The following is a 22,621-nucleotide window of genomic DNA, read 5'->3' on the forward strand; positions in this document are numbered from 1 at the left end:
GCTACTGGGCTGTTTTTTTTTCCAAAAAAATTACCAGTTCTCTGAAAATATCATTTATCTGCAATTGGCCTGGTCCCGACTATTTTGGATAATCGGAGTTTTACTGTATCTTCTTTTTTAATTTTAGAATAGTTTCCCACTTCAGACTCAATAGGCGTGGAAATTTCTTTCTCCTTAAGTTTGTAACCAAATCATGGGAATTTTTCTTTCATATAATTTGGGCAAGCAACATCCTATAAAAGTGTTTAAAATATTTATGGAGTTTAAAAATAACCTACTCCGATCCTGAAATAGAATGATATCTGCAGGCTGAGAAGCATGGCCATCTATTGCAGCACATTCTTGCAGGTGATTTGGCAAACTACTTACCAGCTCCATGTTGAGTTTTGTACTCTAGTTCTTGGTGCTAGTTACAGCAGAAGTCCAGAAATCTGGACCACCCGAGAATCTGGACTTTTCGAAATTTAGTGTGTGAGAGTGCCATAGATGCACAGCAGCATTTTTATTTTTCTTTAAAACTGCTCACCTTGATAAATTAATGAATAAACTATCAAAATTTACCTGTTTGTCTCTTTACTCCTCCTTAAATTTGAATTCTATAAGTATTCCCCGAAAATCCGGACCAACCCAATCCCTGAGCAGCCCGGATTTTTGGACCTCTACTGTATTTTCATGGCTTTGAAAGAGTACTTCTTTAGGAAACTTTAGTACGAGGCCCTGGTACGAGAAAATACAAGTTTCAACACTTTCTCTACAGGAAAGAGGTTGTGCAGTGACGTCTGCTATCATATATGGTGGGAGGAATTTTTTAACCTTCACTTTACTGTTGTCAATTTTATCTTTCCTTTTGCCAATGTCGAGGCCAAATTTGGAGTTTTGGTCACCTAACTACAAGATATCAATAAGATAGAAAGAATGCAGAAAAGATTTACTAGGATGTTGCCCAGTCTTCAGGAACTGAGTTACAGGCAAAGGTTAAACAGATTAGGACTTTATTCCCTGGAGTATAAAAAAAAATGAAGGGAGATTTGATGGAGGTATCAAAATTGTAATGGGTATAGATAGTAGGCATTGTCCACTGAAGTTAGGTGAGAAACAATTCGAGGACGTGGATTAAGGGTGAAAGGGGAGTTTAGGGGGAACATTAAAAGGAATTTCTTCACACAGGGAGTGTGGAACGAGCAGCTAAATTCCATCTGTCTTTTGGCTCTGAAGATGGCTTTGGATTAAATATCTCCAATGATCCGACCTGGGACAATCTCATTGACGCAGCAGTCAAAGAAGTCCACCAGTGTCTCTACTTTCTCAGAAGTTCAGCATGCACCCACCACCCACCCACCCCACCCCCCCCTTGCATCTCTCAACAACTTCAACATGCACCATCAAAAGTATACTTGCTGGATGCATCACAGCGTGGTACAGGAGTTGGTCTGATCAAGACTGGAAGAAGATGGAGAAAGTAGGGAATGCAGCTCCGAATATAACACGTAACTTCCCTCCATGGACTCCTACATCCCCTACTGCCTAGGAAAGGCAGCCAACATGCTCAAAGACCTATCACAACCCAGACACTGGGGAGAAGGCTTGAGAGTGAAAGCATGTACCAGCAGGCAACAATAGTTTCTTCCCTGCAGCCATCAGACTCCTTAATGAACCCTATAACAGTGATATCATACTGTTCTCTTTTGATACTAATCTCTTTCATTCTAATTCTATACTCCATAAATTGTGCTGTGTGTAATGTTAGAGCTAACTTATCAGTTTGTTTGCAGAAGGACCCTTCTCATTGTACTAGGTTTGTAGTGACAAATAAACTTGTAGGCTTCTTTATTTTTCCTACCAATATGGATAATTTCACTTTTGTACTTCATTTGACAGATCTTTGTTCACTTATCTTCCCATATCTTTTTGTAGCCTCCTTGGACTTGCAATAAAACCCCCTTGTATCTGACACCTATGGGAATTGGTACATACCGAATAAATGTATTTTCTGGTTGCTTGAGACTTACTCTTACAATGCCAAACTAATACATCTACATTAAGAACAAGCAGTTTTGAAGACAAAAGGCAAAAAAAACTATATGTACTTGTACTGAACGAACTTCACTTGCATGAATATATTAATGTTAAAACATTTTACTATTTTCAGTCACATTCTTTGAAAAGATTTAACTATTACTGGACCTGCAGGTTCCTCCCCCTCCACGGAGCCGCCCGAAAGACGAACAAACACATAATAGATAATTAAACCCCCTCTTCTCTTCCCCCACTCCCCAAGTTTACAGTTAAAGTCCCTTAGCAGGGTAACTCTTACTAAGCAAGGATAAGGAGACACTTTATTAGAGTCACCCCAACAGCGAGCAGCATCAACCAGCTCTTCATCTTGGGCGATGCCATTGCTGTTTCACTTTTTATCCTAACAGCTGCTACAAGCAAAGCCCGACCAAGGCCCTCTGCTGGCTGAATATTTGCTCCCATCTTCACCAAAGGTTTATGTGTTACTTCGGAGAACATTTACTTTGGAATGTGAATTAAAGAACTTTTCTAAACTTACACACACATTACACACATGTGAGCTTCGAATTAGAAGGGGGTTAAGTTAGGTTGGTTAAGTTAATAGTAATAAGTTAAAGTTTGATTCTATTTTCATGTTTAAAGATAATTAAAAGCAACTTTTGTTTAAGAAACCATTTGTCTTGGTGAATATCTATTGCTGCTGGGTTTTGGGGTCCTCTGGGCTCGTAACACTGTGCTGTCTGTAAGAAGTTTGTATATTCTCCCCATATCTTTGTGGGTTTCCTCCAGGTGCTCCAATTTCCTCCCACCCTTCAAAATATACCGGGGGTTGTAGGTCATTTGGGTATAATTGAGCGGCACAGACTCATGGGCCGGAAGGGCTATGCTGTATGTCTAAAAAATTTTTTAAAAGCACTGGAGGACCTGTATTGTCCATTGGAGGCAACGATATCAGCGATGTTTTGGGCCTGAGCCCTTCATCAAGGTATGAGAAAAGCTCATTCAGCTGCCTGCCTGCTTTTTGCTCCTACCTTAATGAAGGGGGCTCAGGCCTGAAACATTGGTGATGCATCTTTGCCTCTTAATGGACGCATCATGACCTGCTGAGTTCTTTAATCACAGCATCTGCAGACTTCCTTGTTTCACTCAACATAATGGATCATCTGTAATTGCAGCCATAGCAAATTAATTATACATATTTTGTGTTGTATTCGGATATATAATCCTCATGTTGACTTTATAGAAATAAGAGAAGGGATTTTTTTCATAGTCCACTGCCAGTTTCTGACAAAAGTAGGTAAGTGTTTTGGATAAACTCTTGCAGGTACTTTTGTTGCTGTGAAGTATGTTTTGACATCACCTTTTTTTTTCAAAAAAAAACAGGTGGTTGCATCCTGGTGCTGACTCGGAGGTTTGTGCCTTATGCTTGCTGCGGCTTATTTACGCTCATTGTCATGCAGGTAAGTTCCAGGGAAAAAACTCTATTCTTTCGCCCCTGAATTCAAGAAGCACGTCATCATAAAATGTAGTCTTGTCCTTTTCACACTGCAGTGGCCTGCAGGAAGTGGTACTGCTGAGTTAAAGCAGTCCACCTTATAAATAAGGCGTCTGTGGTGCTGAATTACTGCCTCCAAGAGATGTGTTGTCTCGTTTATTTTGGAGAAAAAGGTTGTAATCCCAATTTAATATTCCCAGTGAGCATATGCTTTCTTATCCATCTGACGATCCCTCAGGAGGATGCAATACTTTACCAAATAAATTAACCCATCTTTGTGCCATGTGGAAATAATTCACTTTCTCTGTTGTTAAACTGGCTGCCAAACTGTAGCTTCTTTGATTTTAATAGCATTATTACCCTATCCGGCCTTTGTTACGGTTGACCAATATCTCAAAGAATAGTATTTCCCACATGCCCTAATGTGCACTTACCCTATTTCTCAGTGTTGCCAGTAATGGTATTTAATAAGCAACAAGGGGGAAGGCAGCAGCAGCAATTATCATTTGCATTGAGGCATCTTGTCTCTTCCCAAACAGCCTTTCACAAACCTGGAAAATATAAAAGATAGTTTCCATACACAGTAAAGCAGGAATTCAAGCCACCAACAGCCTCGAGCAACCGGCAAAAAAAAATGTGAAAATAAATAAAAATACGGAAGTTTAAAATTGGCTCTCCTTGCTATTAGTTCATCAATCACACAATCTCAAGCAACTGGAAAATTCACTTATCCGGCATCCACTAATTCCCCATAGGTGCCTGATACCAGGGGTTTTACATTAAGATGTGTAAAGAGGATAAATCTCCATCCAGTAAATTACAGCTTTGAAGCCATTAAGCTAACGTAAAGGAAGTGAAAGAGAGTAAGGTCTAATTTGTTGCCCATTGCAGTGTCAGTTGGCCTTAGTTTCAAGTCCCGCTCCATTTTGGAGCGAAATGATGCGCTTCAGGATGCTGTTGCTCGGATGAAGCATTGAGCTGTTACTCTCAGGTGGAAGTAAATAAAGGTCCAAGATTTTTTTTTTTAAAAAGCAGCATAGTTATTCTTGGTGCTTTGGACCATATTTACCCAATTAAACCAGTTTATATATATATATATATATATAATAGTTGGATTTTGTGGACCAATTTGGGGCATCAACTATTACAAGTTTTCTACATTTGACCACAGTAAGTTCATGGCGTCGGGAGCTCCGACATGCGGGTGATCTTGACCAAGAAATAGCGGGGCGGGGGCTGACTTTTACATGGTATCAACTAGTGCATACGTATATACGGAAGACATTAATGTTTATGAGAGCTTGCTGGGCATAAATTGGCTCCTACTTTTTGTTATGTTCCAAAAATTTTCATTGACTTTAAATCGGAGATCCTGAGAAGGTCTTGAAAAATGCTTTGAAAGTGCAAACCTTTTGTTAGCAGGATACTAAGATCAGCATTGCAACAGAGTAGCAATCAGTTTTGGAGGCAATAAAAGGAAAGGGATGCTTGAGGTTTTGTTTTTAAACTTAAAACACAGGAGCAAAATTTATAATGTAGATGTATATACTTTAATAAAATGGAATGAGGAAAGATTAGCAAGTTGATACTTGTCTGATAGGACCTCATGTCCTACAACATTCAATAATCTTCAAGGCAAATATTCTTATCAGAATTTATCATCATGAACATGTCACAAAATTAGTTGTTTTACGGCAAATATTGCTCTATATTACATTTCAGAAATAAAGTGAGGTGGTGTCTGATTGTTAGGGTTTCAAGGCAATAATGTAACTTACATTTTTTTCCAGACTATTGCCTACAGTATTCTCTGGGACCTCAAATTCCTTATGAGGTAAGTTGGTGGGCAATATTACAAGCTCAGCAGCTAATAAAGATTTGCCTTTAAGTAATGAAATGAGAGTCCTAGTGTGTTGCTGAAGGTGAAAATCCAGTTTAAAAAGTTTTCTAATCCATCTAATTGAATTATCACACCTTTACGTGATGAAGAAATATTGAGGTCCTTTGGGGAAAAAAAGACACACACACACACACACACACACACCCACGCACACCACCCACCCACGCACGCACACCACCCACCCGCGCACGCACACCACCCACCCGCGCACGCACACCACCCACCCGCGCACGCACACCACCCACCCGCGCACGCACACCACCCACCCGCGCACGCACACCACCCACCCGCGCACGCACACCACCCGCACGCACACCACCCACCCGCGCACGCACACCACCCACCCGCGCACGCACACCACCCACCCGCGCACGCACACCACCCACCCGCGCACGCACACCACCCACCCGCGCACGCACACCACCCACCCGCGCACGCACACCACCCACCCGCGCACGCACACCACCCACCCGCGCACGCACACCACCCACCCGCGCACGCACACCACCACACCCGCGCACGCACACCACCCACCCGCGCACGCACACCACCCACCCGCGCACGCACACCACCCACCCGCGCACGCACACCACCCACCCGCGCACGCACACCACCCACCCGCGCACGCACACACACAAACTTCTCGGAGCAGAAAAAATAATAGAAGTTGTCCACCTGGCTCTTCAAGACTGCTTCCCTATTCATTACCTTGAAGAAGGGCTCAGGCCCAGAATGTCAGTAATGAATCTTTTCCTCCTATGAACGCTGTGAGACCTGCTGAGTTTCACCAACATTATCACTATTCTGTGAAATTATAGTTGATCTTCTACGTCAGTGCCATTCTCCAGCAATTTTCTCATCACCTTTGGTTCCCTTATTAATCGAGGGGTAGCACGTTTGGCATAGCAGTTGCGCAATGCCTTAACCGGGGGTCAAATCCTGCACCGTCTGTAAGGAGTTTGTACATTCTCCCCATGTCTGTGGGATTTTTCCTGTGGTTCCAGCCTCCCACCATTCAAAATGTACCGGGGGGGGATGTAAAGTGGGCGGCACAGACTCGTGGGCCGAAATGGCCTGTTACCATGCTGTATGTCTAAATTTTAAAACATTTAAATTTAGAAATAGATCAATGTCTTGAATGAAATAGCAACCAACAGTCCTTATTGGATAGAGAATTCCAAAGGTTCACCGCTCCTATGTTTTTTGTTTTTTTTTTCACACCATAAATCACATTAGCCATGATGTACACTTTTTCTTTTTCACACATATACAGTGACTTTTTCTCCCCCCCCCCCTCCTCCCAAGCCACCCCCCCACCCCCCCCCCCTCATCCATTTTAGGTATACAATCTAGGTTGCATTAAACCCGTCAGACAATGTTGTCATTCAACAAAAATACACCAGAAATTCTACTGAGTCCATTCTTTTCTTTCCTTCTCCTTCCATCAACTTAGGTAATGTTTGTCCCCGGTAGGTTTTCGCTATTGTATTTAATGTAAGGCTCCCATACTTGTTCGAATATTTCAATATTATTTCTTAAACTATATGTTATTTTTTCTAATGGAATACATTTATTCATTTCTATATACCATTGTTGTATTTTCAAATTATCTTCCAATTTCCAGGTTGACATAATACATTTTTTTGCTACGGCTAGGGCTGTCTTAACAAATCTTTTTTGTGCATCCTCCAAATCAATTCCAAATTCTTTGTTTTTTATGTTACTTAGGAGAAAGATCTCTGGATTCTTTGGTATATTGTTTTCTGTTATTTTATTTAATATCTGATTGAGATCATCCCAAAATTTTTCTACTCTCTCACATGTCCTGATTGCATGAATTGTTGTTCCCATTTCTTTTTTACATTGAAAACATCTATCAGATACTGTTGGGTCCCATTGATTTAACTTTTGCGGTGTAATGTATAGTCTGTGTAACCAATTATATTGTATCATACGTAGCCTCGTATTTATTGTATTTCTCATCGTTCCAGAACATAATTTCTCCCATGTTTCCTTTTTTATCTTTATATTTAAATCTTGTTCCCATTTTTGTTTAGTTTTACCATTTGTTTCCTCATTCTCCTTTTCTTGCAGTTTAATATACATATTTGTTATAAATCTTTTGATTAACATTGTATCTGTAATCACATATTCAAGGTTACTTCCCTCTGGTAAACTCAAATTGTTTCCTAATTTATCCTTCAAGTAGGATCTCAATTGGAAATATGCCAGTGCTGTATCTTGAGTTATATTGTATTTATCTTTCATTTGTTCAAGGATAATAATCTATTTCCTGAAAAACAATTTTCTATTCTTTTAATCCCTTTTTTCTCCCATTCTCTAAAGGAAAGGTTATCTATTGTAAAAGGGAGTAGCTTATTTTGCGTCAATATTAGTTTTGGTAGTTGATAATTTGTTTTATTTCTTTCTACATGAATCTTCTTCCAAATATTGAGGAGATGATGTAATACTGGAGAAGTTCTATGTTGTACCAATTTTTCGTCCCATTTATATAATATGTGTTCAGGTATCTTTTCCCCTATTTTATCTAATTCTAATCTCGTCCAGTCTGGTTTTTCCCTTGTTTGATAAAAATCTGATAGGTATCTTAATTGTGCGGCTCTATAATAATTTTTGAAGTTTGGCAATTGTAAGCCTCCTTGTTTATACCATTCTGTTAATTTATCTAGTGCTATCCTCGGTTTCCCCCCTCTCCATAAAAATTTCCTTATTATTTTCTTTAACTCTTTGAAGAATTTTTCTGTCAGTTATATTGGCAATGCCTGAAATAAGTATAATATCCTTGGAAAAATGTTCATTTTAATACAGTTTATCCTTCCTATCAGTGTTAGTGGTACATCTTTCCAATGCTCTAAATCGTCCTGTAATTTTTTCATTAGTGGATTGTAATTGAGTTTATATAATTGGCCTAGATTTTTGTTTATTTGTACACCTAGGTATCTTATTGCCTGCATTTGCCATCTGAATGGAGATTCCTTCTTAAATTTTGAGAAATCCGCATTATTCATAGGCATTGCTTCACTTTTATTTACGTTGATCTTGTAACCCGACACTTCTCCATATTCCTTCAATTTCTTATATAATTCTTTTATTGATAGTTCTGGTTCTGTTAAGTACACTATAACATCATCCGCAAATAAACTGATTTTATATTCCCTGTCTTTTATTTTTATTCCTTTTATATTATTATCTATTCTTATCAGTTCTGCTAATGGTTCTATAGCTAGCGCAAACAATAAAGGTGATAGTGGGCATCCCTGCCGCGTTGACCTGCTTAAGTTAAATTGCTTTGATACATGTCCATTTACAGTCACTTTCGCTAACGGTCCCTTATATAATGCTTTAATCCAATTAATATACTTCTCCGGTAAACTGAATTTTTGCAATACTTTGAACAAATAATTCCATTCTACTCTGTCGAAGAAGGCCTTCTCTGCGTCTAAAGCAACTGCTACTGTAGGTGCTTTATTTCCTTCTACTGCATGAATTAAGTTAATAAATTTACAAATATTGTCTGTTGTGCGTCTTTTTTTGATAAATCCAGTTTGGTCTAAATTTACCATTTTCGGTACCTGTTCTGCTAATCTGTTTGCTAATAGTTTAGCTATTATCTTATAATCTGTGTTTAGCAAAGATATTGGTCTATATGACGCTGGTGAGAGTGGATCTTTCCCTTGTTTTAGTATTACTGTAATTATTGCTGTTTTACATGAATCTGGTAAGTTTTGTGTCTCATCAATCTGGTTGATTACATCCAGGAGGGGCGGTATTAATAAGTCTTTAAATGTTTTGTAGAATTCTATTGGAAATCCATCCTCTCCTGGTGTCTTATTATTTGGTAATTTTTTTATTATCTCTTGTATTTCTACTGTTCCAAATGGTTCTGTTAATTTATTTTGTTCCTCTATTTGTAGTTTTGGTAGTTCAATTTTAGTCAAAAATTCATCTATTTTCCCTTCTTTCCCTTTGTTTTCAGTTCGGTATAATTGTTCATAGAATTCTCTAAAGTTTTCCTTAATTTCTTTTGGATTATATGTAATTTGTTTGTCTTTTTTCCTTGATGCCAATACCATTTTCTTAGCTTGCTCTGTCTTAAGCTGCCATGCTAGGATTTTGTGCGTTTTTTCACCTAGTTCATAATATTTCTGTTTTGTCTTCATTATATTCTTCTCTACCTTATATGTTTGTAATGTTTCATATTTTATTTTTTTATCCGCCAATTCTCTTCTTTTAGTTTTATCTTCCTTCATTGCTAATTTTTTTTCTATGTTTACTATTTCCCTTTCCAACTGCTCTGCTTCCTGATTATAGTCCTTCTTCATCTTGGTTACATAACTTATTATTTGCCCTCTAATGAATGCTTTCATTGCGTCCCATAGTATAAACTTATCTTCCACTGATTCCGTATTTACTTCAAAATACATTTTTAATTGTTTTTCAATAAATTCTCTAAAATCCTGTCTTTTAAGTAGCATGGGGTTTAATCTCCATCTATACATTCTTGGAGGGATGTCCTCTAGCTTTACTGTCAATATTAAGGGTGAATGGTCCGATAGCATTCTCGCTTTATATTCTGTTTTTCTTACTCTATCCTGCATACTAGCTGATAACAAAAATAGGTCTATTCTTGAGTATGTTTTATGTCTAGCCGAGTAGTATGAGTATTCCTTTTCTTTTGGGTTTTGTTTCCTCCATATATCCAAAAGTTTCATTTCTTGCATTGATTTAATTATAAATTTGGTTACTTTGTTCTTCCTGTTAATTTTTTTCCCCGTTTTATCCATATTTGGATCCAAATTCAGGTTGAAATCCCCTCCTATTAGTATGTTCCCTTGCGTATTAGCTACCTTCAAAAAGATATCTTGCATAAACTTTTGATCTTCTTCGTTAGGTGAATATACATTAAGTAGATTCCAAAACTCCGAATATATCTGACATTTTATCATAACATATCTCCCTGCTGGATCTATTATTTCCTCTTCTATTTTAAATGGCACATTTTTACTAATTAATATAGCCACTCCTCTTGCTTTTGAATTATACGATGCTGCTGTTACATGTCCTACCCAATCTCTCTTTAATTTCTTGTGCTCCAATTCAGTTAAGTGTGTTTCTTGGACAAATGCTATATCAATTTTTTCCTTTTTCAGTAAATTTAGTAGTTTCTTCCTTTTAATTTAGTTATGTATTCCATTAATATTTAAAGTCATATAGTTCAGCGTAGCCATTTTATATTTTGTTTATCTTCTCTTTCCGTTTTTCCATCATTACCTTTCCTCCTTTTCCATTTCTGTTTTCTTATTTTCAACTCTTTATAAGACAACATTCCTACAACATCCAACATTTTCCTTATTCTCCTATTTATATCTTCTTTATCCCCAATCTCCCCTTCCCTTCCTGAGTTGTCCTTTATCCCTTGTCGGACAACCACATCTCCCCTCTCCATTTGGGTTTGCGAATCCACTCGTAAGCGTCAACTGATTTTGCAGTGACCGCTATTTCCCCCCACCCAGCCCCCCCAGAAAAGATTTCACTTTTCATATGTCACAAAGGTCACTCTTTTAATTCCCTCCTTATTCTCTCTATTCCATTACCTTCCCTTATTAATTCTTGTCTATACTATCTATATTTTCCTCTAAGTACAGATACATTCACGTATGCACATTGTCTCTATTCACTCTTATACCTCTTTACCCGCATACATATCAATCGTGATCATTTTTACTCTCATTACCCGTCTTCATCCCTCAGTCTATTTTTGTCTTTACCCACATACATATCAATCGTGATCATTTTTACTCTCATTACCCGTCTTCATCCCTCAGTCTATTTTTGTAATTGTTCTGCAAAATTTCGTGCTTCTTCTGGATCCGAGAATAGTCTGTTTTGTTGTCCTGGAATAAATATTTTCAATACCGCTGGATGCTTTAGTATAAATTTATACCCTTTCTTCCATAAAATCGCCTTTGCTGTATTGAACTCTTTTCTCTTCTTTAGGAGTTCAAAACTTATATCTGGATAAATGAAGATTTTTTGCCCTTTATACTCCAGTGGTTTGTTGCCCTCTCTTACTTTTTCCATTGTCTTCTCCAGTACCTTTTCTCTTGTAGTATATCTTAGGAATTTTACTAAAATAGATCTTGGTTTTTGTTGTGGTTGTGGTTTAGAGGCCAATGCTCTATGTGCCCTTTCTATTTCCATTTCTTGCTGTAGTTCTGGACATCCTAGGGTCTTAGGGATCCAATCTTTTATAAACTCCCTCATATTCTTGCCTTCTTCATCTTCCTTAAGGCCCACTATCTTTATGTTATTTCTTCTGTTATAATTTTCCATTATATCTATTTTTTGAGCTAGTAGTTCTTGTGTCTCTTTAGTTTTTTTTATTAGATTCCTCCAATTTCTTTTTTAAGTCTTCTACCTCCATTTCTGCTGCTACTGCCCGCTCTTCCATCTTGTCCATTTTCTTTCCCATTTCTGTTAAGGTCATATCTATTTTATTCACTTTCTCTTCTGTGTTGTTTATTCTTCTTCTTAAATCATTAAATTCCTGTGTTTGCCATTCTTTAAATGACTCCATGTATCCTCTAACAAGAGAAAGTATATCCTTTACCTTGCCTTTCCCTTCTTCTATTTCACTGTACTCTTCCTCTTCTTCTTCCTCTGGGTTGGCCATCTGTTGTTTATTTGTTGCCCTTTTCTTCTCTTCTTTCTTGTTTTCATTGTCTTCTGTGGTTTCTTCTTGCTGCAGGTGTTCTGCAGCTGTCGTTGCCGGCTGTGGAGATCGACTCCCCAGCTGGTCCCCCCTCCCGTCGGTGTGTTTTTTTTTCATGCGCATCGCGCATGCGCAACTCCTCGCGCATGCACGGTTGCGCACTTTTACTCGGCTCTGCGAGCCATTTTTGTAGTCCTATTTCTACCGACCTGAGGAAGCGGGCTTCTCTCTCCACAGCGGGCCTCTTCGGACAGGTAAGGCCTTCTCCTTCTTCCTCCGTTGTCTTCTCTTCCTCTCTTCTTACCGTTGATTTTGATTTTTCTTTTTTTGTCGCCATCTTCTTTCCACCTTTATACTCACTTTTCTTTAACTTTTATTTCTGTGCCTTTGTATTTTCTCTTGTTTTTCCCGACTTTTCTGGAGAGGGCTGGAGTTCACCGTCCGGCCACTACTCCATCACGTGACTCCTCAGGTTCACCGCTCCTACGTGAAGAAGAAATTTCTTTTCATAGCCTACCATTTATTCAAAAGCTGCTCCTGGTCCTAGAGTCATGGGGATCATCTTCCCTGCATGGCCTATCAAGCTCTTTTAAGAATGTTGTGTGTTTTAATGAAATCTGTTCTCCCCTTAAAATTCCAGGGGATGCATGTCTAGTCTACGCTGCACTTCTCCATGGCCTTCAGCCCAAATCACTGAGATATTGATCAGCTTCCCTGCTTTTGATAACTTTCGGGTAATTTCTTTCTTTTCCATAACATTGACGTTTCATTGCTTTCAGCCCTTTTTTTTTCTCTCCCCATTCATAATACTGTTGTTTAGTCCTATTAATCACACATTCAAATTGATAAGATTGCAAAGTATTATCTTTCAATTTCAACCTAGATAATTCTATTTTCTGATCTTCTGTAGCATCTTTCTGAAATTCCTTTTCTCTTTCAGCCCTTTACGAATTGCTTTTAAGATCTAGGGATAGTTCCCCGGTGGCATTAAGAAAATACAGGAGTAAGACTTTCAGCAATCATTTAGCCAAAACTACATGGGATTCGTTTTGAAGTGTGTCCACTCATCATCTCTTTGTGCTAGACATTCATTAATACATTTAAATGGTCCATTTTTCCAAGTTTCAGTTGGTTAAATTTAACCTAATATTTCCTCTAAATATGATAAATGCATAACTGAGGAAGGTATCATATGCTTTGGCCATGTCCGTATCTCTCTCATTTCTATTTTGTACTTTGTCGTTAGTTCTTTATATTAACTTGACAACGAACCCTTTTTTTGGCCATCTTTGGAGTGATTGTAACTCTTAAATCAATAAATGTAATTAAAATTAAAAATGAAATGCGCTTAGCATATTTTGATCAAGGACAGTGCGGGTACAGCGCTCACCCTGAGACTTGGCCTTGTTGATGGTTACTTTCCGGGTTGCACGTGAAGATTGCCACTTTACCAAGTTGCAGGGAAGTCTCAGAACCTGGCGATCTGCACCACTTTGAAGTGCCTCTTATCCTGAGCTTTCTGCGCCTCATGAGGAGTGTTTGGAAGAAGAACTATTATGTTGTTTGGAGCTTTTCGCCATTACATTTAATGACAAGGAACCCCTTTTGACGCTTTATTCAGGAGTCTTGCACTTGGAGGTGGCCTGTTACTGCTGCTGGCCGAATCCCGATCGGAAGGGAAGACTATGTTTGCAGGTGTGCCTACCATGGGCACTAATTCCCCACGTCAGTACATGCAACTGGGTGGCCGTGTCCTTCTGGTCCTGATGTTTATGACTTTGTTGCATTTCTCTTTTGAAGCACTAATGGTGAGTGATTTGAAACGAACGTCTATTTTAATGTCAAATACTAATTGATTTGAACAAGAACTGCAATAAATTAGATAAGCAAGTTCTCCTCCATTTTGTGACTAAGAAAATTCTGCCTCACTGCACAACTGTAGGATATTACTGGTGAGTAAATTGCAGCCTTTGATCTAAACTGAATTCAACTTCTAAGCCCAGTTATAAAGAACAAGGTCATCTAATTGACTCTCCTACTGTGTAATGATCTGTCGCCTTTCCAATCTTACAAACAGTCTTGTTTGGCTAGGTTTTGTTCCAAATGCATCATTGGTTTTGAGACCTGTAAATTCTCAGCTAGTTAAGCAAATAATGTCACCTGCGAAGATGCTGCCAAACTGATGACAACGTTCAATAATGTGATATTTGATGATATTAGTGCACAGTGATATTTTAAAAATAAAACCATAGCAAACTTAAGACATCCCTATTGCTATTTAAGAACAGCAGCACATCAATTTAATTTTTAGTTTATTGTTGATGGAGAAGACATTTTGATTGTGTTTGCATGCTTGAATCTCCATGTTTATCCACGTTGATTTTGTTCTGGTGGGCCTTGCCTGTTAACCTTTATGTCTATTATATCCTTCTTAGCTTAGTATTTACATTCAAATCGGAAATGGAGCATCTAATCTTCTCTAAATTTAAACACATGATATTACGTAGCCAGTGAGCGTGAGTAGGTGAGGTAACATCCCTCCATCTGAGCAACACCGCCCGCCTCGCCATAAGAGAAATAAAAGCTAATACATGCAACTCAGCTGCCGTTAACGTCATGTCACTCTCGCCAACAATACCAGATAAAGCAGTTAAGGAATTTGGTTTAAAATGAACTTTTAAAAAGTGCAGAGAATATTTGGAATACTTCGTCCCAATATTTCACAAGACTCTTGACGCAAAAATAGATGTAGAGCTTCGGATGCATATGGATTAAATTCATGTGTGTGTGAATGATACAACATTGACATTCTAAAGATCCCTGAGGATCCCCAATTAGAGAGTGTTCCCTTTTTCCCTCCCCAGCTTGGCTGTTCCAACAAACTCCTGCCCACTTTTCAAGTTTTACTATGCTGGCGGTCGTCTGAAAATCTGGTGTCCATTTCCTTACACCAATTCCTATTCACCATTGGGCTCATTTAGCCACACTGATTTAAATAATTGCCTTGCTTTTTAAAATCCTATCCTTGGTTTTCATTGGCCCAACCCTACTTTGTTCTGAAATTTCCTGAACCCTTCAACCCTCTGGAGCTTTTCGCCATTACATTTAATGACAAGGAACCCCTTTTGACGCTTTATTCAGGAGTCTTTGGCCGAATCCCAATCGGAAGGGAAGACTGTTTGCAGGTGTGCCTACCATGGGCACTAATTCCCCACGTCAGTACATGCAACTGGGTGGCCGTGTCCTTCTGGTCCTGATGTTTATGACTTTGTTGCATTTCTCTTTTGATGCACTAATGGCTTCTTGACCTTTGTGAACTCAGTTGGCATTCGTGTCATCAGTTCCTGAGGACCCAAGCACCCCCCCTCTCTCTCTCTTTCTCCCCCTTGGCTCTGTGGTTTCTCGCATCAAACTAGAATACAACTTGGCAGTGAGCCATAGTAAAATGGTCTTGTTTTACACTGGCATTTGGAGGGGAGGGCAGCCCACTCTTGAAGGACCTTTCAAGCTGCCTGAAACTAACAAGTTACATTTTAACTGAAAAGATCCTTGAAGTCATGTAAAATGATTTAAAGGCTTGATATGGTAGATAGAACTACAGAAAAATCCCCGTTATCCAGAATTCAAGCATCTGGCAAAAAAAAAGCACACAAAATAAATAGGTAAAGAACACAAAAGTTTAAAATTGGCGAACCCTAGCAGTCAGTTCTCCAATCGCGCAACACACAATCTCAGGCAACTGGCAAATTCACTTATCCGGCATCTACTAATCCCCGCAAGTGCTGGATACTGTATTTCCTTGGTTTATCCAGAATAAGAAAATTATGGTTCGACTGGTCAGGAAGCATCTCCTCACGCAGTCAACTTCCTCCCCAAATGTGCTCTTGAAGCAGGTACATTCTGGAAACACCAAGATTGATTGTTTTATTGGCAAGAGTATTAATGGTTACAGGAGCAAATTGGTTGAGTTACTTAGCAGCTGTAAACTAATTGAATGTTGGAACAGTGTTGATGGCCACCTTTGTTCCTATTAATCACAGTTGTGTTGAAAGACCATGCAAGGTTTGTCTATGGTGCTTTTCTCCAAGTGGCAGGTGGACGTTTACTAGCCAGCTTAGAATTAATGTGCCTTGAGTCGAGTGGCTTTGCAAGCCACTTAATTTTAAAAAAATTTATAAGTACAGCCCTTCCGGCCCACGAGGCCCACTTGATCCCAGTATATTTTGAATGGAGGAAACTGGAGCACCCAGAGGAGAACATACAAACTCCTTAAAGCACCAGATTCGAACCCCAGTCGCTAGTGCTGTTAACGGTGTTTCAGTCACCGCTACGCTAACTGCATCGCCCCAGTTTTAGAGGAAAGTCGGGCTCCTATCAGTGTGGTTAGAATGGCCTTTGAGACAGTATTTCAAAAAAGTGAAATAAATATTCCCTGAACCTATTAACATTTCTTTTTTCTGTTAGATTCTTCAAGATATTGTTGGCACTACCCTGATCATCCTTGTGGCCGTTGGTTTCAAGACTAAGTTGGCAGCTCTCACACTAGTTGTTTGGCTCTTCGTGCTGAACATGATCCAGAATCCATTCTGGCAGGTTCCGGTTCACAGACCCATGCATGACTTCCTAAAGTATGACTTTTTCCAAACCATGTCTGTGATCGGAGGCCTTCTCTTAGTCGTAGCACTGGGGCCCGGTGGAGTCTCGATGGACGAGCATAAAAAGAAATGGTGATGGGATCTTGAAAAGAGAAATATATATATATTTGTGTGATTTTTTTTTTTTTATTTTTTACCTCCGTGAAATTTCTCTATATGAAGTTGGATTTTTTTCAGGTTTCTTTCATATGAAACTTAAAAATCATACACCCATTTTTTTTCATTCCCTTCCAGTATTTGGTTATTAGGTAGTGTTATAATTGGTGCCAAAATTTGCCGGGGAGTTAGTTCTCATCTCCCTGGTACAGTCAGCACTGGGGCCTGATTGGCTGCATTCCTTCCCCTGTGATGTTTCAGACAATCCATATGACGATGTCGCCATGGTCACTGGGAATATTTTCTCAGGCTTAACAGTTCAGGTAGACTTGGAAGGCAGCATGTCTGAAATAGAGTATTAAACAGGTAGCTCACATCCATTCATTTCAACTGTTATCATAAATAAAATAACTATATACTTGGGTCCAGTTTATCCCAGTTTAATTGAAATGAATAGTCAGATGCTACAAACCTTAAAACACGATACAACTACCTTGTTACAAATTGAAGTGCCTTGCACAATAAGGTTGCTGTTTTGAATTTCAACTAGGTTCTTGTGCAGAAGGGAACTTCGAGACTATAATCTGTGTCTTTTTCCCTGACCAGATGGAAGACCAAATGTTTTGTTTTTATTGTTTCTAATCAAATGTCTTTGGCAAGCCAGCGCCCCATGGCCGAACAAAGATTGGGATCAGTACCTGTACACTGTGACTCATCCAGTAATTAATTGGAGCCAAACTCTGTGTGACTTCTTAAACAATCTTTTAACACTGTACTTAAAATGCTTATTATCGACAATGTCCTTGCTTGTCCTTTAGTAGTTCTATAGCTGTAGCCAAGCTCTCTTTCCAATTTGTTGGAGCACCAATTATTTTTATTGGCAAACTTTAGAAGTCTAGTGGTTTTGCAAGTAGCAACAGGCTGGCTCAATGAACTGATGCAGAAGCAACGTTCCTCCTCTTCTCTCCTGCGTTGGTTCGGAAGTGGCCTTTGCTGTTACAACAAAGTAAAAATCAGATAATCTGCGGGAAGCAGTGGGGAGTTGCCAGTAAAGTTATGATTAGAATCTGGTGACCACTGGCCCCAGTTGACGTTGGCTTCGTGGCTGGAGTTGCAGAAAGAAAGATCCTGGAGGGAGGAAGAGAACGCTGCAGGTTACACATGTACAAAATGCACGTGCAAAAATTCAGCGGTTTCACTCTTTGAAGCCTCACAACTCCGCGGTACTGCTGGTACACAATTTGCCAAAACCCTCTCGTGCCGATGCATTATCGTTTTATAAATAGTTTTTAATATTTAGCACAAAGGCGTGCAGCAGTAAATGTGGACATGGCTGACTCATGATGATACTGTGGCTGTATTTTCCATTTCTGCTGGATGTCATTAAATGAATTGAAAAACTGGCTTGTTCTGTCTGGAATTTAATGTGCATCGCCACTTCTCGCACCCTTCTTTCTCTGTGGTCCTACAAGTTCATTTTCCTTTCTACAGCAAAGTGTGCATTATCCGGAATTCGAGCAACCGGCCAAAAAGAAAAAAAAAGTCACGGAATATACGGTAGAGTTCTGAAAAGCCGGACTGCTCGGGGATTGGGTCGGTCCGGATTTTCCAGATTCTTGGGCATGCTTTTAAAATTCAAATTTAATGAGGAGTAAAGAAGAGATGAACAGGTGAATTTTAATAGTTTGCTCATTAGCAAATACAGCACACTTCATTGTTCAAAATGGGCAGTTATAAAGAAAATAAAGTCGCCGTGTTGCCGCTGTGACGCTTACGCATGCACACAAAAGCCCATTAAGTTTAAAAAATTTGAGAGTTCCAAAAAGTCCAGATTCTCAGGTGGTCCAGATTTCTGGCATCTGGACTTTTTGGAACTCTACTGTAAATTGGCGCCACCAAGCAGTTAGTTTGCCAATCAAGCGGCGCGCGCAGTCTCAAACAACCGGCAAATATACTTACCTGACATTGGTTACCGAGGGTACTACCGTGCATTGATCTAAATTCACCCCACATCCTTCACTGCTCCAAAGGGGGGGGAAGAAGAAAGGCCAAGTTCATTCAGCCTGTACTTGTAAGACATGCTCTCCAATCCTAGCAAATCTAATCTGCACCCTCTATCACTTCTGGAGTTGAAAGCCCTCATCCCTGGAACCATTTGCAGTAAATTTATTCTGCAACTTCCAATGGATCTTCGAGTAACGAATATTGTACTGCATCATACGTTAAAAAAGACACAATCAGCAAAAAAAACCGAGGCCATAAAGAAATAAATTTAAAGATAAATAAGAATAGATAAAGTTTGAAATAAAAGTTTAATATAATAGTGAATTTCAGCCAGTGTAAAATCCTGCAAAAGGTGGTCCTGGACATTTGAAAGACGATGTAGCCCCATCAGTTTGACTATTACCAGTTCCCTAGTGATTGTGATGGTATTTACATGTCAATTTTAATTTAGACGTACAGCCCAGTAATGGGTCCTTTCACCCCATAAGCCCCGTGCCGCCTAATTAACCTCCAACCCCCAGCACCTTTTGAACAGTGGGAGAATACCCCGGAGGAAACCCACCAGACCGGGAGGATACCGGAGCCCCCGGAGGGAACCCACCAGACTGGGAGGATACCGGAGCCCCCGGAGGAAACCCACCAGTCCGAGAGGATACCGGAGCCCCCGGAGGAAACCCACCAGACAAGGGGAGCACATACAGATGGTGCCAGATTCAAGCCCAGGATCCAGTCGCTGGCACTCACTAGACACAGCCGCCCACCCTGTTTTAATTTTTATCCCAGCATTATTCACTATGTATTGGGAGATCCCGCTATTAACAAAAATGGCAGTGCTGCTGCTGGTGCGGGGAGTGAAGTCTCAGCGCTTCCCCCTGAGGGGTCCAACTGCCTTGTCCAACTGTCGTTGGCCCTAAAGGAGCCGACAGTGGTGTATTCTAAAATACTGCAACTGCGGGGTCTGGGCGGCCCTTATATATGTCAATGGCCACAAGGGTTTGAAGACATTACAGAAGCAGAGGACTGGCACAGGGCACCTGCTGTGTGTGGAGGAGACGTGGCTTCCACCTCTGATACTTATTAGGAAGTCACATCGGCACGTTGTGGACTTCTTGTTTCATTCAAAGTTACAGGTTGCCGACAAAGTTGTGGTTTGCAGGTGAAGTGACAGTTAAGATTGGGCTCTGGCACTAGTTCGTGCACACCTGAATTCAAATTACCTAGCGCCCTTATTGGCTAGAGCCCTGCCACGGACACCGCTCCGTGCCAGGTCACTACTGTGGATGTCACTTGGAAGGGTCGCAGCTAAGGTGCGCACTGCACTGATGCTGAGCCGTAGAATGACTATAGGTCAATACATGCAGTAGAGCCGCCCCTCCCAAAGATCAGGGGTCCGGGATCGTGTGTACTAGAGCCTCCCAAAGATCAGGGGTCCGGGATCGTGTGTACTAGAGCCTCCCAAAGATCAGGGGTCCGGGAACGTAGGTTTACACCTGAGGGTACGTTGTGTACTAGAGCCCCCTCCCAAAGATCAGGGGTCGGGGAGCATGGGTTTACCCCTGAGGGCATGTTGTGTACTAGAGCCCCCTCCCAAAGATCAGGGGTTGGGGAGCGTGGGTTTACCTCTGCGAGAAATGTGTGTCCTAGAGCCCCCTCCCAATGATCTGGGGTCTGGGAGTGTGTATTTTTACCCCTGAGGGTACGTTGTGTACTAGAGCCCCCTCTCAAAGATCAGGGGTCCGGGAGCATGGGTTTACCCCTGAGGGCATGTTGTGTACTAGAGCCCCCTCCCAAAGATCAGGGGTTGGGGAGCGTGGGTTTACCTCTGCGAGAAATGTGTGTCCTAGAGCCCCCTCCCAATGATCTGGGGTCTGGGAGTGTGTATTTTTACCCCTGAGGGTACGTTGTGTACTAGAGCCCCTCCCAAAGATCAAGGATCCGGGAGCGTGGGTTTACCCCTGAGGGTACGTTGTGTACTAGAGCCCCCTCCCAAAGATCAGGGGTCCGGGAGCGTGGGTTTACCCCTGAGGGTACGTTGTGTACTAGAGCCCCCTCCCAAAGATCAGGGGTCTGGGAGCGTGGGTTTACTCCTGCGAGAAATGTGTGTCCTGGAGCCCCCTCCCAATGATCAGGGGTATGGGAGGATATGTGGACTCCCTGTTTATAGTGTGCGAATGTCAGCATCGTCTGTGTGAATTAGTGACTGTTCAACGTTCTCCCGTTTGTTTCCGTTACGATTCCCCACGCTCTTTTAGCAATTGTGCATGTGTGTGTTTTATTCCTGCTACGATTTTCCCACACTCTTCTACTTATTGTGTGTTAATAAAAGTTACGTTTGATTGCAAACCCTTGTGTCCAGACTCGTCTCTCAGTGAACCCACCGAAACTGACCCTTTCGCAACACAACAGCGTGAGAAAACGGGGAGATCACCCCACTGTTTGAGAAGCAGAAAAAGCTGGGGAGATGGCGCACGGGATGGTGACCTTGACAGCAGACCAGTGAGGGGGCTCTGAGGTTGAAGAACACACAGGTGGTTGGTGAATCGAGGCGAGGTACCCACCTAGGATGAGGGCTGCTGGCGACTGCAGTCAAAGGACTCACACCAGGCTGCAGACTGCTGGCTCGATAGTGTCTGAAAGGTACCAGGCATCGGAACCGGGATGCAAGAGGGCACTAGAAGCCCAGGTCACTTTATTGCACTATGAACCATATCAACAACAATATATACAAATATTCTTCAGTAAATCTACACAGTGACATTTTTTTCTTTTTTCTCCCCCCCCTTCCCTCCTTTCCCACTCCCCTCAAAAACCAATAAATATTAAACATAGAAAATACAAGAAAACAAAATCCACATGGAAAAAAACAAAGCAAGATCGTGTCGTCCTCTTTTACATATTTAAGTCTAATCATGTTTATTTTCTTGTCACCTTAGGAGATGGATCCGAAATTTTCTGTTATATTTCATAAATGGATCCCAAATTTGTTCGAACAATATATGTTTGTCTTTTAGGTTATACGTATTTTTTTCTGATGTAATACACTTATTCATTTCCATGTTGTAGTTTTAGGTTCTCTTCCATTTTCCAGGTTGTCATTCTACATTTTTTTGCTACATCAAGGGCTATCATAATAAATCTTTTTTGGGCTCTATCTAATTTAAGACCTAGTTCTTTGTCTCTTATATTATTTAACAGAAAAGTTTCTGAATTTTTTGGTATGTTGTTCTTTGTAATTTTGCTTAATATCTGACTTAGTTCTTCCCAGAAAGTCTTCACTTTTGTGCATACCCAAATTGTGTGTAATGTTGTTCCAATTTCTTGTTTACAGTGAGAGCATCTTTCCAATATTGTTGGGTCCCACCCTTTTAATTTCTGAGGGGTGATACATAGCCTGTGTAACCAATTATATTGTATCATGCGTAATCTAGTATTTATTGTATCCCTCATAGTTCCTGTACATAGCTCATCCCATCTTTCATTTTTTTATCTTTGTTTAAATCTTTTTCCCCGCTTCTCTTAGGTTTATACCTTGTTTCGTCCACTTCTTTGCATTGCAATTTAATGTTCATGTTTGTTATAAACTTTTTTATTATCATTGTGTCTGTAATTACATATTCATAGCTGCTTCCTCCTGGTAATCTCAAACTGTTTCCCAATTTGTCCTAAATAAGCAGGTCACAGCGTTGAACGTGGATGTTGCCGAAATTTTACATTGGTGGAGA

General features: G+C 40.3%; 1 protein-coding gene across 3 annotated transcripts in view; it reads left to right on the top strand.

The window, feature by feature from the left end:
• LOC138758467 (surfeit locus protein 4-like) overlaps positions 1-18,295 on the top strand; it is a 29,590-nt gene extending 11,295 nt beyond the window's left edge. For all 3 annotated transcript variants that reach the window (XM_069927420.1, XM_069927419.1, XM_069927421.1), the window contains 4 exons: positions 3,400-3,476; positions 5,302-5,345; positions 13,766-13,952; positions 16,609-18,295. In XM_069927420.1, the coding sequence (XP_069783521.1) occupies positions 3,400-3,476; positions 5,302-5,345; positions 13,766-13,952; positions 16,609-16,875 (575 nt within the window). In that variant the 3' untranslated portion in view covers positions 16,876-18,295. The remainder of the gene's footprint in view (positions 1-3,399; positions 3,477-5,301; positions 5,346-13,765; positions 13,953-16,608) is intronic.
• The last annotated feature ends 4,326 nt before the right edge of the window (positions 18,296-22,621 follow it).

This window comes from Narcine bancroftii, chromosome 3 (genome assembly GCF_036971445.1).
Source record: "Narcine bancroftii isolate sNarBan1 chromosome 3, sNarBan1.hap1, whole genome shotgun sequence".
NCBI lineage: Eukaryota > Metazoa > Chordata > Chondrichthyes > Torpediniformes > Narcinidae > Narcine > Narcine bancroftii.